The 16460-nt window shown below is 41.6% G+C and overlaps 2 protein-coding genes across 2 annotated transcripts; both read right to left on the reverse strand.

Annotated features, from left to right (window-relative positions):
- Positions 1-317: 317 nt before the first annotated feature.
- Positions 318-3407, reverse strand: LOC141758966 (NADPH oxidase organizer 1-like). Its single transcript, XM_074620823.1, has 8 exons — positions 3258-3407; positions 3073-3153; positions 2912-2984; positions 2629-2812; positions 2329-2537; positions 2110-2217; positions 1840-1957; positions 318-1663 (listed from the first exon to the last, which is right to left on the reverse strand). The coding sequence occupies exons 1-8, from the start codon at positions 3330-3332 to the stop codon at positions 979-981; spliced, it is 1533 nt and encodes a 510-aa protein (XP_074476924.1). The 5' UTR covers positions 3333-3407; the 3' UTR covers positions 318-978.
- Positions 3408-9856: 6449 nt separating this feature from the next.
- LOC141758962 (NADPH oxidase organizer 1-like) lies at positions 9857-12963 on the reverse strand. The gene is made up of 8 exons (XM_074620817.1): positions 12798-12963; positions 12613-12693; positions 12452-12524; positions 12169-12352; positions 11869-12077; positions 11650-11757; positions 11381-11498; positions 9857-11166 (listed from the first exon to the last, which is right to left on the reverse strand). Exons 1-8 carry the CDS (start codon positions 12870-12872, stop codon positions 10473-10475), a joined length of 1542 nt encoding a protein of 513 aa, XP_074476918.1. The 5' UTR covers positions 12873-12963; the 3' UTR covers positions 9857-10472.
- Between the last annotated feature and the right edge of the window lie 3497 nt (positions 12964-16460).

The following is a 16460-nucleotide window of genomic DNA, read 5'->3' on the forward strand; positions in this document are numbered from 1 at the left end:
AGTTGGTTTTAATGTCTGTTGCATTAATTTGTGCAGCACCTTGAAACCTTGTTAAGAAAGACACAATATGAATAAAGATTGTTATTGTTATTATTATTACTTTTGGCTATTTATCCCCATGTATAGGAAAAAATCATCATCATAATGCAAATTGTGGCCAGAGATGTACAATGCATCACCTGTAGCTGTTTTGCAGCAGAATGTCTTCAGATATTTTTTAAAACAACATTTAATTTTGAGATATCTGAAAAGTTATGGTTACCCAAATACATACAAACTCTTCTCTTCTATATCCATTAAACGGGCACATCTTGGTACTTTGTTGTAAATTAGATTTTATTGACATGTTTATGTTAAACATACACACTTTACACATTATGATGCTGCATTGTGAACAGGTTATAACGCAGCACATACAGTACATAAAGGGACAACGATATAAATATCCATACATTAAGCAACAAAACAGAAATGGAAGGTAATAATTAAATAAGAATTAAATAAGTTCTCACAAGAAACTGGCACTCCTTTCAACAAGCTGTTGGCAGACAGTGCTGACAGCTTGTTTACCACGCCCGTCACATTTCAATGGATTAATTTGTCAGTCAATCAAAAAGCCTTCACACCGACTTTCTGTCTTTCCATTAAGGTGTTCTTTGATGCTGTTACATCAACTTAAATTTACCCTTAAGTGGCTTCAAAGCTAGATAAAATATTTGTTTACGACCGTATGACAATGTCACATACATTTTCTTGAACCTGCTCCTTCTAATGCTTCACTGAAGCTACATTATTATTATTATGGTATCTTATAGTATTCAGCATTGTCTGGGTTGCTATCTCTTCAATCTTGGTGTGACAAGAACTTAAAACAGAGATACGAACAATGATGCACAAAACACATTTGACTAACCCTGTGGGATTGAACAGTTTAAATATGTTACATGAATACTTCATGAATTAAAGGCTTGTGATTCCCTAGCAGCTGTGGATGGACTCTGGCTGAATCTGAAGCCGGGTCTTGGTGGCCAGGGCTGCCTTGCGGGTCATGGTAGTGCAGCGGGTCAGGATCTCCTCGGTTTTGGGTCTGGGTGGCACCCTGGGAGCCATTGAGGCCGTCTTGCTGCCTTTGGAGCTGACAGATCCAGAGCTGTCAGAGCTAGTGTTGGAGCCGCGGCGGTCGGAGAGGCTGAGATCGGGGCTGACACTAGGCTGGGGTGAGGCTGCAGGACTGCCTGTGTGGCTCTCGCGCTGCTCTTCCTCTCTTAAACTTGGGGACGATTCGCTGCTTGAGGAGAAGCTGATCTCGGTGCTTGCGTCGCTTGATTCGCTTGTGTTGCTTATGCTGCGAGGACGGCCGTCTGTAGTTGAGGCGTCCCTCTTCATCTGTGTTTGCGACCAGGTCTCAGAAAGAACATCCAGAGATCGGGCCTTGTGGAGATGCCCGGGCACACTGGGCTCTACTCTGGACTGACCTGCAGGACCCTGTTGTGGGCTGTTTTCTTTGTTGATGCTGAATGGACGAGAAGCCTGAGGTTCCCTGCTGGTTGCCAGGTTCAGAGTGGAGCTGTGCAGCTTTCTCTGCAGGCTGTAAAGGCCTGCTCGTGGGTTGTTGTATGGTTGCAGGTTCATGGAGGGGATGTAACCTAACTTGCCATTGAATCTGTAGAAAGGATTGCAAGGAATAGGGTATTTATTACAACTTTGTTCAACAATTGCAAAGTATGGTAAAACCCTACAATAAGTTTTGGAATTTATTTGTACATTTGTGATGTGTTTGCATGTGATGATATGACTATTGTCTATTGTTTGCAGTGCAGACAGATAAGATTGGGATACCTTATGAGCCACCAGCCGTTGTCAGACTTCCTCAGCACCTCCACTATAGAGCCAATGGGCACAGACACCTCGTCTTCCTTCTTAGTCGAATAACTTCTCACGGCACAGTACAGGGCACCTAAATGTCACAAAAAGACAACAAGGTCAGCAACTGCTGTACAGATCAAATCTTTCTTGAGACATGTGGCAAAATAAGGACGAATACACAGGTTGTCTTTATAAAAACAGAGTGCACATATTTTTTGATGAAGGGCTACAAGTAACACACACCTGCAAGCTGGAATTCAGCGTCATCATCGTCCTCTCCTTCCCACAACTCCAGGTAGGGAGCAGGAAACCAAGCCAAAACCTTATCCTCGCTCTCCACCAACCACCAACCTGGAGAGGAAATATAACGTACTGTCAGCATAACAGAAATGGGTGTGAAGCTCAAGGTTATTGCTGATTTTCAGTAAGCAACTGCAAAGTACTGAAAGGTAAAGCACTGACCTGCAGGGTCTTTGATCAGGACATCCAGTTTCTCGTCCACAGCGACCTTAAATGGACGATTCTTGGTATCCTTTGTCTCGTAAGCAGCCACGCAGCGGTACGTTTGGGTGACAAACGGGTGAGTGACGCTGCCCGCATGCTGGCGAGTCACATCCTCCCTTCCTCCACCTGAGCCATCAGGCAGATCATCAGACAGCATGATCATGATGCTGTATGAGAGAGAAGTCAGTCATTTAATAAAAAATAACTTCTATCAACCTCTCACATAATTTGAACTAACACACTGACAAGACAACCTACCTGTTCTTGGTGAAGTCTGGCTGCAGGTCAAGGTCTTTGGGCATGAAAAACTGTGCGACCTCTGAGCTCTGAGTCACAATTTGGTCGCACTTCAACAGTTTGTCACAGTAGGTCTCCAGGAACTTCATGCGCTGGATGGATTGCTTGGATCCTTTCTGCTGGAGGCTGCTCCTCCTGCTTTCCCCTGTAGAGAGGAGAGGAAATTGTTTCAGGATTAATACTAGATTTGCTGAGAAGAGAGACCATTTAAATACACCTTGTAACACAGTTGAAATAATTTTACCTCTAAATTTGGGGATCACTCTGTCATTTTTCCTGAAAGGGTTCATGAGAGGGAATCTGTTTTTCAGCTGCCTCTGTTGAGAAAAAAATATTGATTATTATTCCTATAATATAAAAAGCACACTGAATACACTAAGTGAGAGTTTTTGTTTTGGGACTTACATGGAATTTCTTGAAATCCTTGAAGGACCTGTAGACGATAACTTCAGCCTCGTCATACCATGACACTGATATCATGAACATCTGTGGAGAGAGAAAAATAAAGGATTAGCTACCAGAAGCTTTCACATAAATACAGCAAAGATATTTAACACCTCAAATAAATAGCGTCTGAGTTCTTAACTCACCTTGAGTTTTGGTGTGTCCCTGTGCACGTCTCCGATAATTCGGGCACTGATTACAAAGCGTTGTTCACCGGCCATTGTGTGCTCGTTTGTGCCTCAGCTCTTGAGATGAATAGCTGCTCTATTGACCTTCAGTCCAGCCTCTGCTCCTCTGCTGCTCTGAGAGTCTGCTGCGGTTTATAAACCCTTCACATAACGGAGGCGGAGTCGAGATAAAAAAAAACCTTTAGGGCTGGAGAAAACGCTTGTCAGACAGGTGTAGCAACATCTTATGCCAGAAAAAATTACATGACAGTCAGAGATCATGGAGGAGAATGTAGTAGAGCTGGAAAAAGCCCTGTCATGACTGTCATGTCTCTACATGTCAGCCCTGTGATAGGCTGGCGACCTGTCCAGGGTTTACGCTGCACTTCGCCCATTGTCAGCTAGGATCGGCTCCAGCCCCCTCGCGATCCTGAATAGGATAAGTGTTACAGATAATGGATGGATGGATGGATGTATTACGTCAGTTGAAAATATGCTGCATTTCCACCATATCTGCTCCTATAGGGAGTTACGGTTATATAGGCTAATAATCAGCATCAACCTTAGTATAGTATGTATATAGTATGGTCCTACGACTTCTGAAAATATAACAAAACTAAGCTGCACCATGAACAAGTTATTATTAATTATTATGTCTGATTTCATCCAATGTTGATGAACCCTGGTGAGGAGTTTGATAAAAAAAAAAGTTTATGAAATAGGGCTAGTCTGTGCACGTGTTCTCCTTCAGGCTGTATAGTGGGATGCAAAAATAAAGATACGTTTGCGAGACATTAAACTGTTGAGCATGTGCTTTGATCTTACACCATATAGACTCTTCAGGCAAACAGTAGAGGGCAGCACCTGTTCATCATTTAGCAGGGACTTCTACAGCATTGCTGTGCCTGCAAACAGCATGGCTAGGCCTACCATCTCACTCTCATCCTTAAAGGATATATTCATAGTTTTGTTTAAGTCTATCTTAATCCAGCATCACATGCATTTATGTACATTAAAAGTATTATCATGTTCATTCTGTCCACAATAAAATTCCTTGTTAAAGCATTTTCAAGGTAAGTGATGGGGAGAAAAATGCTCTTTTCCTACTAAGACTTTGGAAGATATCTAATTGATTTTTCTAACTTCGACTGCTGAATTGTCACATTATCTTTAGTTGAACTTTAGAATGCATTTTTCACAGAACAAGGACTGTACACTTTGCACCACCTGCATATACTGTACCTGTAGACAGGAGGAACAATCACAGCGACAAATAACCCTTTTAATATACTTATTGGAGTGTCAGTATTGTTATTCAAATACTTGAATAATTGTGAATCTATCCTTTAAATCAACTACAGTATCATCTTACATACTATAATATGTATAATACCTTGTATAATTGTTATCACATAAATACTTATTGCTGGGCCTGTAGTTTATTAGTTTGAACGAACTGACAATGTACGGTATGTAAAGAAAGCATGCATGTATAGTACATTATCACTGTGATAGATATACAGGCATGGCAGAGCCTGCGATTAACACATCAGGTCAGTGTAGAAAGAGCCAATGAGGCCAATCTAACTGTATGCCTTCACATATTTAATTAATGAGTTTGAAGTTGGCAGTGCTTTATTGTACATCATGTACTCCAGGAGGCAGAAAAAACACCTCCAAATGTTCTGGTATGTACATAAATCTGTCAGTCTTGAAAGCTTTCTTCTTCCTCCTATCTTCCTGTAACTGGCTTTGTACAGCAGACTGGTCTGCTATTAAATGATGTGTGCTCAGATAAGAATACAGTGCTTCTGATTGTATTGCTATAGCAACTATCCCAAGTTTTTAACTTTTAAAGGGACAGTGTGTAGGATTTGGTGGCATGTAGTGGTGTGGTTGCAGATTGCAACCAACTAAGTACCCCTCTGCTAACTCCTCCCTTTCTAAAAAGATTTACTAACTTTGGAAGATATCTAATTGACTTTTCTAACTTTGACTTTGAAGTTATAAATATGAGATCATCAACAACCAAAACAAAAAATACCTCCAACTTGTGAACTCACATTAAGCACTGCCAACCAGAGACCCATTCTGACACTTTGAAAAAAAACTTCTGACAATCAAAAAAAGTCTCAACCACAGGTCACAGTCCCTCAACTATTTTGATCAACAGTTAAAATGGACAGCTTTGTACCCAAGGACCAAAAAGATGGACTAGGCATTTATAGAGATGATAGCTACAGATAACCAGCCGTTCACAGTGGTTGCTGGTTTTCAGCGGCTTATGAGACTTGCCGAGCCCCTTTACAATATGAAGGATGAGAAATTCTACTGTACGCATATGCTTGATGAAACATACTGATGTTGTGACAAAGGTGAAGACTCTGATAACACCGGAAAAGGAACCATTCATGGCCTTCCCAACTGACTGCTGGTCAGGCACTACTTTATCACAGATGAACCTCACAGGATATTCTATCCAAAAGGACTGGAACAGACAGCGGGTTGTGTTAAATGTCATGACTATGACTGGATCCCATACAGCACAGTACATTCAAGAGACAGTTTTGGAAATGCTGGACTCCTGGGAAGTCAATACAGGCCGTGTGGTTTTTGTTTTAAGGGATGGTGGAGCCAAAATGGTGAAAGGCATCAGTTTAACTGACCTACCAGACTTAAGCTGTACTGCTCACACTCTACAGCTTTTAACCAACGATGGCCTTTCCAGTCAGAGAGCTGTGCTGGACATTATTGCCACATTAAAGAGCTGTGCAGGTCACTTTGGCCACTCCGTACTGCCCAAACACTCCCAACAAACGGCATCATCCAAGCTGTTCCCACTCGCTGGAACTCAACACTACACATGCTGCAGAGGATGTATGAGCAGCGGCGCACACTGAATGTTTATGCCAGTGAGCATGACCATATCAGCTGTCAGTCTGCTGCACAGTGGGATATCATGTCAAACCTGATTGAGACACTGGAGCCACTTGAGGAAGTTACACTGGAAATGAGCCACTCAGAGTCTTCCGTAATCACACGTGTATCTGTTCTGAAACTGATGCTGCAACAGCAGGGTCTATCTTCACATAAATCACTTTATCATCACTTTATGATGACGTCACCTAACACAAAGTCTTTGGTGGTGGCAACTATCCTTGATCCCCATTACAAGGGCAAGGCCTTTGCTTCGGCAGAGACACTAGAGACAGCAAAATATTGGCTGAAAGAAGAAGCTGCACGTGACATTTCAAAAACAGTAGAAGAGACTGGTGAAGCGGAGGATCCAGCAAAAAGACAGAGAGTTCAGACCGATCCCCGTCCAACTCTTGTAGACAGTCTACAGTATATGCAAAACTTCTTGGAACAGCTCACCACACAGTTGAAGTCCAGTCCAGCTTCAAAACTGACCTGGAGTGTTACCTGAAAGAGCCAGTGGCTGAGAGGATGGTAAATGGTAAATTAACTTGCATTTATATAGTGCCTTTCTAGAGGCTGCCATGCAAGGTGCCACCTGCTCATCAGGATTAAATCTAAATACTCATTCACACACCTATGACACAGCCATCGGGAGAAATTTGGGGTTAAGTATCTTTTTATTCTTGGGCTTGTAGTTTATTAGTTTGAAATAACTGATAATGTACTGTATGTAAAGAAAGCAAACATGTACAGTACATTATCACTGTGATAGATATACAGGCATGTCAGAGCCTGCCATTGACAAGATCTTAGATCAGCGTTGAACATGAGCCAATTAGGTCAATCTAACTGCATGCCTTCACATATTTCATTCATGAGTTTGATGTTGGCAGTTCTTTATTGTACATTATGTACTCCAGGAGAGTGGTTTGTACCTAAGTCATGCTTTTGTTCTTCCTCCTATCTTCCGGTAACTGCCTTTGCACAGCAGTCTGGTCTGCTACTAAATGATGTGTGCTCAAATATGATGATGATTTTAATGGTGGAGTATTTTTTTCAGATTTGTTTTTTCAATCTTTTTTTATCCCTTTACTTTTCCATTAAGAGTGGAAAAACAAGGAACTTACAGAATGGTAAAATCTCATCCAAACTGAGGCAGACTAATTGTGGGTGAAAATGTTTTTATGGTAGTTTTTTAACAACCATCCGACCTTCACGTGAGAATGGATTATTGCCAATTGAAATCTGAATCCTGTATTGCATACTTTCTGTGGGGATATTTTCTTTTCCTGTTATGGACGTCATGTCCTCCATCATGTCACACATAATAGGGATGACAGGTAAAGTATGAGCAGCGTTGAATCACATTACTGATAGGCCTAAAGTACATCTCGTGCCACTTCCTTAAGGTTTCCGCTACTGTATGACACACACACACACACACACACACACACACACACACACACACACACAGTGTGTATTCATAAAACTGGTTTGGTGATTGAACAATGAGAAAGTAAAAGTGTGTCGTCACTTATCAGCAGTGTGTGTCTGACTAATTTTTCACCTCAGGCTTCCTTGTGTTTTTCTGTAACAGCAATAAATCCACTTTACCTGACCCTCCTCAAGTAAACAGAGGAGTTACCTTGATTCTTAGCAAGAAAAATGTCCCAGATTTATTTCCTTTTATTGCATTGTCTTTCTCTGTAAACACAATAAACCCTGTCTACGTGTCCCTCCTCAAGTAAACAGAGGAGTTACTTCGTAAGAAAAATGCCCCAGGTTTATTTCCTTTTATTGCATGGCAAATGAATGATGATAAATCATTCATTTGTGATCAATCATATTTATTGTCTTATTTTTTTTGTTGCTTTTTTTGCCCCATTTTATTGAGCATTGTTGGGGCATTGCTATCTTGAGGCAGAAGAAAGCAATCGCGCCATTGACCAACAAAAACCTGGTCTAAAGTCTGGATTAGGGATCCGCCGTTTAACCGTTAACTGACATTAAGCATTTTAACCGATTAACGCTATCAGTTAAAATGGTTAAAAGAAATGTTAATAATTAACTCAAAAGCTGAGCGGCTCAGAGGAGTAGCTCGTCACTTTAAGGAGAAAAGCTGGTCCACCTTAACAGCCCACCTTAAGAGGCAGAGCCGGAGTTGCAGGATACAGGAAGTCGGCTCCGGTCTCCGGCTTGCTTGAGCGGAGTTGCAGTTTCATAGCATTTATTCACCAACAAATAAAGTGTCCACACACTGCTACACCTACGTTCACAGCTGTAACGCCACCAACAACCTCACACTCACCGCCAACACACACACACGGTCTGTTGGAAACACGCTAAAGTTACGCAGACTACGTGTGCAGACGCGAGCCTCCGGCAATGCTAGAGCTGCTAACGTAGCACAAATACACACTGTTTGTTGGTAACTCACTAAAGTTATGCCAGACAGACAAAGTATCTTTACGCCGGGCAGACACACTGCTGACAACCTGCTAAACTAAACTAGATGTGCGGTTGAGACTTTTACTGGGAAAGTGGCTGCCTGTCCACGAGACTACACGCAGCATTGTAGCTGCTAAGTTAACGCTCCCGGACGGGTGAACTGGGGACGGGTGAACTGGGGCGCAAATCTTTTTGGTTAACGGTTAATATTCGGTTAACAAGGGTCGGTTATCGCTTAAGAACATTTTTCAAAATGAACCTACCGGTTCGAGCCCCCCATGGGTTGCATCGGAAAGTAATACAGTTTTCGTTATTTATCAATATATGTTTATCATATTTACCCTTGTGCTTATTATCTAAGACATTACAGGGACATTACTTGACATACAGTAGTTGATCTCAATGACAGACCTAAAAAAATAGCATGATAATGAACTATAATATCATTGCAACAATAATGAACTCCCTGCAGCTTTGATCTCAGTAGTAAGTAATGTTCGTGGTTTGGTTTCTTCAACTGAACGTACCTGAATTACATGTTGTTCTCCTTGCAACACATTATACTCATGTCTTAGCCAAAACAGCAATCACTATTTACAACTGGTACAAAATACATAATTTTTTAAAATATAGACATATTAGTCCTATTAGTGCTGGCCTCCATCGGTGCAGTTACTTTAAGAATTGATTTAATTTTTTTACATTTAACTTCTCAGATCTCAGGTTATTTAGCTCTGTATCTGCGTTTGAATGTATTTTGAAAACCTACCTTTTTAAAAGCTTTTGTTAGATGCTTATTTTCATGTTAGTGTATTTTATCATTGTATGCATTCTTGTGGGATTTTATTTCTGCTTCTGTTATCTGAAGTTTGATTCACATACTTATGTTGTGTTATTACTTGACAGTTGGTTTTAATGTCTGTTGCATTAATTTGTGCAGCACCTTGAAACCTTGTTAAGAAAGACACAATATGAATAAAGATTGTTATTGTTATTATTATTCTTACTTTTGGCTATTTAACCCCATGTATAGGAAAAAATCATCACCATAATGCAATATGTGGCCAGAGATGTACCTGTAGCTGTTTTGCAGCAGACTGCATTCAGATATTTTTAAAAAAAACATTTAATTTTGAGATATCTGTCAAATTATGGTTACCCACATACATACCCACTCTTCTCTTCTATATCCATTAAACAGCCATTGTTACTTTATTGTAAATTAGATTTTATTGACATGTTTATGTTAAACTTACACATTATGATGCTGCATTGTGAACAGGTTATAACGCAGCACGTACATTACATAAAGGGACAACGATATAAATATCCATACATTAAGCAACAAAACAGAAATGGAAGGTAATAATTAAATAAGAATTAAATAAGTTCTCACAAGAAACTGGCACTCCTTTCAACAAGCTCTCAACAAGTCACATTTCAATGGATTCATTTCTCAGTCAATCAAAAAGCCTTCACACCGACTTTCTGTCTTTCCATTGAGGTGTTCTTTGATGCTGTTACATCCACTTAAATTACCCTTAAGTGGCTTCAAAGCTAGATAAAATATTTGTTTACGACCGTATGACAATGTCACATACATTTTCTTGTACCTGCTCCTTCTGATGCTTCACTGAAGCTACATTATTATTATTATGGTATCTTATAGTATTCAGCATTGTCTGGGTTGCCATCTCTTCAATCTTTGGTGTGACAAGAATTTAAAATAGAGATACGAACAATGATGCACAAAATACATTTGACTAACCCTGTGGGATTGAACAGTTTAAATATGTTACATTACACGAATTAAAGGCTTGTGATTCCCTAGCGGCTGTGGATGGACTCTGGCTGAATCTGAAGCCGGGTCTTGGTGGCCAGGGCTGCCTTGCGGGTCATGGTGGTGCAGTGGGTCAGGATCTCCTCGGTTTTGGGTCTGGGTGGCACCCTGGGAGCCATTGAGGCCGTCTTGCTGCCTTTGGAGCCGACAGATCCAGAGCTGTCAGAGCTAGTGTTGGAGCCGCGGCGGTCGGAGAGGATGAGATCGGGGCTGACACTAGGCTGGGGTGAGGCTGCAGGACTGCCTGTGTGGCTCTCGCGCTGCTCTTCCTCTCTTAAACTTGGGGACGATTCGCTGCTTGAGGAGAAGCTGATCTCGGTGCTTGCGTCGCTTGATTCGTTTGTGTTGCTTGTGTTGCTTATGCTGCGTGCATGGCCGTCTGTAGTTGAGGCGTCCCTCTCCATCTGTGTTTGCGACCAGGTCTCAGAAAGAACATCCAGAGATCGGGCCTTGTGGAGACGCCCGGGCACACTGGGCTCTACTCTGGACTGACCTGCAGAACCCTGTTGTGGGCTGTTTTCTTTGTTGATGCTGGATGGACGAGAAGCCTGAGGTTCCCTGCTGGTTGCCAGGTTCAGAGTGGAGCTGTGCAGCTTTCTCTGCAGGCTGTAAAGGCCTGCTCGTGGGTTGTTGTATGGTTGCAGGTTCATGGAGGGGATGTAACCTAACTTGCCATTGAATCTGTAGAAAGGATTGCAAGGAATAGGGTATTTATTACAACTTTGTTCAACAATTGCAAAGTATGGTAAAACCCTAGAATAAGTTTAGGAATGTATTTGTACATTTGTGATGTGTTTGCATGTGATGACATGAACGCTTCACCACAGCCTCTTTTGATGTGCTCCTTATTCCTATTCTCTATTGTTTGCAGTGCAGACAGATAAGATTGGGATACCTTATGAGCCACCAGCCGTTGTCAGACTTCCTCAGCACCTCCACTATAGAGCCAATGGGCACAGACACCTCGTCTTCCTTCTTAGTCGAATAACTTCTCACGGCACAGTACAGGGCACCTAAATGTCACAAATAGACAAGAAGCTCAGCAACTGCTGTACAGATAACATTTTTTTGAGACATGTGGCAAAATAAGGATGAATACACAGGTTGTCCTTATAAAAACAGAGTGCACATATTTTTTGATGAAGGGCTACAAGTAACACACACCTGCAAGCTGGAATTCAGCGTCATCATCGTCCTCTCCTTCCCACAACTCCAGGTAGGGAGCAGGAAACCAAGCCAAAACCTTATCCTCGCTCTCCACCAACCACCAACCTGGAGAGGAAATATAACGTACTGTCAGCATAACAGAAATGGGTGTGAAGCTCAAGGTGTTTGCTGATTTTCAGTAAGCAACTGCAAAGTACTGAAAGGTAAAGCACTGACCTGCAGGGTCTTTAATCAGGACATCCAGCTTCTCATCCACAGCGACCTTAAACGGACGATTCTTGGTATCCTTTGTCTCGTAAGCAGCCACGCAGCGGTAAGTTTGGGTGACAAATGGGTGAGTGACGCTGCCCACATGCTGGCTAGTCACATCCCCCCCTCCTCCACCTGAGCCATCAGGCAGATCATCAGACAGCATGATCATGATGCTGTATGAGAGAGAAGTCAGTCATTTAATAATCAATAACTTCTATCAACCTCTCACATAATTTGAACTAACACACTGACAAGACAACCTACCTGTTCTTGGTGAAGTCTGGCTGCAGGTCATGGTCTTTGGGCATGAAGAACTGTGTGACCTCTGAGCTCTGAGTCACAGTTTGGTCGCACTTCAACAGTTTGTCACAGTAGCTCTCCAGGAACTTCATGCGCTGGATGGATTGCTTGGATCCTTTCTGCTGGAGGCTGCTCCTCCTGGTTTCCCCTGTAGAGAGGAGAGGAAATTGTTTCAGGATTAATACTAGATTTGCTGAGAAGAGAGACCATTTAAATACACCTTGTAACACAGTTGAAATAATTTTACCTCTAAATTTGGGGATCACTCTGTCATTTTTCCTGAAAGGGTTCATGAGAGGGATTCTGTTTTTCAGCTGCCTCTGTTGAGAAAAAAAATATCGATTATTATTCCTATAATATAAAAAGCACACTGAATACAGTAAGTGAGAGTTTTTTTTTGTGACTTACATGGAATTTCTTGAAATCCTTGAAGGACCTGTAGACGATAACTTCAGCCTCGTCAGACCATGACACAGATATCATGAACATCTGTGGAGAGAGAAAAATAAAGGATGAGCTACCAGAAGCTTTCAGATAAATACAGCAAAGATATTTAACACCTCAAATAAATAGCGTCTGAGTTCTTAACTCACCTTGAGTTTTGGTGTGTCCCTGTGCACGTCTCCGATAATGCGGGCACTGATTACAAAGCGTTGTTCACCGACCATTGTGTGCTCGTTTGTGCCTCAGCTCTCAGGATGAATAGCTGCTTTATTGACCTTCAGTCCAGCCTCTGCTGCTCTGAGAGTCTGCTGCGGTTTATAAACCCTTCACATAACAGAGGCGGAGTGAAAAAACACCTTTAGGGCTGGAGAAGAGGCTGGTCAGACAGGTGTAGCAACATCTTATGCCAGAAAAAATTACATGACAGTCAGAGATCATGGAGGAGAATGTAGTAGAGCTGGAAAAAGGCACCTGTCATGACTGTCATGTCTCTACGTGTCTTTGTGCACACATCATTTAGCAGCAGACCAGACTGCAGTGCAAAGCCAGTTACAGGAATACAGGAGGAAGAAGAAAGCGTGATTTCACTTTCAAGATTAACAGACTCACAGTATGTACAGTACATACCAGGTTATTTAGAGCTTGTTTTTCCGAATGAAATATGTGGAGGCATCCAGTTACATTGACCTCATTGGCTCATGTTCAATAAAGTTTATGAATGCTGGAGAAACTTTAAAGTAGTTCAAATAAGAAGGTTATGAAAAGGGCAAGTCTGTGCAGGCTGTGTAGTGGGATGTACTGATTTTACACCAGATTCTTCAAGCAAACATTAGAGGGCAGCACCTGTTCATCATTTAGCAGGGACTTCTACAGCATTGCTGTGCATGCAAACAGCATGACTAGACCTACCATCTCACTCTCATCCTTAAAGGATATGTTCATAGTTTTGTTTAAGTCTATCTCAATCCAGCATCACATGCATTTATGTACATTCATGAGGCATCACATGCCTTTATGTACATTCATGAGGCATCACATGCCTTTATGTACATTTATGAACATAATAATACACGTATTATCCTTACAGCTTTGAATATATATCTGATAAGAAACCTTACAAAAAAAGGCTGATTGATTCACCAGAAGTGATTGATTCATCCTTCTTAAAGCATTTTCAAGGTAAGTGATGGGGGAGAAAAATGCTCTTTTCTTAGTAAAAAGACTTACTAACTTTGGAAGATATCTAATTGATTTTTCTAACTTTGACTGCTGAATTGTCACATTATCTTTAGTTGAACTTTAGAATGTATTTTTCACAGAACAAGGACTGTACACTTTGCACCACTTGCATAGACCTGTAGATAGGAGGAACAATCACAGCGACAAATAACCCTTTTAATATACTTATTGGAGTGTCAGTATTGTTAATACTTGAATAATTGTGAATCTATCCTTTAAATCAACTACAGTATCATCTTACATACTATAATGTGTATAATACCTTGTATAATTTGTATCACATAAATGCTTATTGCTGGGCCTGTAGTTTATTAGTTTGAACGAACTGACAATGTACTGTATGTAAAGAAAGCATGCATGTACAGTACATTATCACTGTGATAGATATACAGGCATGTCAGAGCCTGCGATTAACACATCAGGTCAGTGTAGAAAGAGCCAATGAGGCCAATCTAACTGTATGCCTTCACATATTTCATTCATGAGTTTGAAGTTGGCAGTGCTTTATTGTACATCATGTACTCCAGGAGGCAGAAAAAACACCTCCAAATGTTCTGGTATGTACATAAATCTGTCATTCTTGGCAGCTTTCTTCTTCCTCCTATCTTCCTGTAACTGGCTTTGTACAGCAGACTGGTCTGCTATTAAATGATGTGTGCTCAGATAAGAATACAGTGCTTCTGATTGTATTGCTATAGCAACTATCCTAAGTTTTTAACTTTTAAAGGGACAGTGTGTAGGATTTGGTGGCATGTAGTGGTGTGGTTGCAGATTGCAACCAACTAAGTACCCCTCCGCTAACTCCTCCCTTTCTAAAAAGATTTACTAACTTTGGAAGATATCTAATTGATTTTTCTAACTTTGACTTTGAAGTTATAAATATGAGATCATCAACAACCAAAACAAAAAATACCTCCAACTTGTGGACTCACATTAAGCACTGCCAACCAGAGACCCATTCTGACACTTTGAAAAAAAACTTCTGACAATCAAAAAAAGTCTCAACCACAGGTCACAGTCCCTCAACTATTTTGATCAACAGTTAAAATGGACAACTTCGGACCCAAGGACCAAAAAAGATGGACTAGGCATTTATAGAGATGATAGCTACAGATAACCAGCCGTTCACAGTGGTTGCTGGTTTTCAGCGGCTTATGAGACTTGCCGAGCCCCTTTACAATATGAAGGATGAGAAATTCTGCTGTACGCATATGCTTGATGAAACATACTGATGTTGTGACAAAGGTGAAGACTCTGATAACACCAGAAAAGGAACCATTCATGGCCTTCCCAACTGACTGCTGGTCAGGCACTACTTTATCACTGATGAACCTCACAGGATATTCTATCCAAAAGGACTGGAGCGGGTTGTGTTAAATGTCAAGACTATGACTGGATCAGTACAATCACAGTACTTTCAAGAGACAGTTTTGGGAATGCTGGACTCCTGGAAAATCAACACAGGCCGTGTGGTTTTTGTTTTAAGGGATGTTGGAACCAACATGGTGAAAGGTATCAGTTTAACTGACCTTCCAGACTTAAGCTGTACTGCTCACACTCTACAGCTTGTAACTGACGATGGCCTTTCCAGTCAGAGAGCTATGCTGGACATTATTGCCACATTAAAGAGCTGTGCAGGTCACTTTAGCCACTCCGTACTGGCCAAACACTCCCAACACATGGCGTCATCCAAGCTGTTCCCACTCGCTGGAACTCAACACTACACATGCTGCAGAGGATGTATGAGCAGCGGCGTGCATGGCCATATCAGCTGTCAGTCTGCTGCACAGTGGGATATCATGTCAAACCTGATTGAGACACTGGAGCCACTTGAGGAAGTTATACTGGAAATGAGCCACTCAGAGTTTTCCATAATCACCAATGTATCTGTTCTGAAACTGATGCTGCAACAGCAGGGTCCATCTTCACACAAATCACTTTATCATCACTTTATGATGACGTCACCTAACACGACTTTGTGTTAGGTGACGTTATCATAAAGTGATGATAAAGTGAAGACTTTTTTGGGGGTGGCAACTGTCCTTGATCCCCATTACAAGGGCAAGGCCTTTGCTTCGGCAGAGACACTAGAGACAGCAAAATATTGGCTGAAAGAAGAAGCTGCACGTGACATTTCAAAAACAGTAGAAGAGACTGGTGAAGCGGAGGATCCAGCAAAAAGACAGAGAGTTCAGACCGATCCCCATCCAACTCTCGTAGATAGTCTACAGTATATGCAAAACTTCTTGGAGCAGCTCACCACACAGTTGAAGTCCAGTCTAGCTTCGAAACTGAGCTGGAGTGTTACCTGAAAGTGCCAGTGGCTGAGAGGATGGTAAATGGTAAATGAACTTGCATTTATATAGTGCCTTTGTAGAGGCTGCCATGCAAAGTGCTACCTGCTCATTAGGATCTTATCTAAATACTCATTCACACACCAACGGCACAGCCATCGGGAGCAATTTGGGGTTAAGAATCTTGCTCAAGGACATTTCGACGTGTGGACTGGAGGGGCCGGGGATCGATCGCTGCAGACTTTCCGATTGGTTATCGATTGGTTATAAATGCTTATT

The sequence above is a fragment of the Sebastes fasciatus genome, chromosome 20, assembly GCF_043250625.1.
Source record: "Sebastes fasciatus isolate fSebFas1 chromosome 20, fSebFas1.pri, whole genome shotgun sequence".
Lineage (NCBI taxonomy): Eukaryota > Metazoa > Chordata > Actinopteri > Perciformes > Sebastidae > Sebastes > Sebastes fasciatus.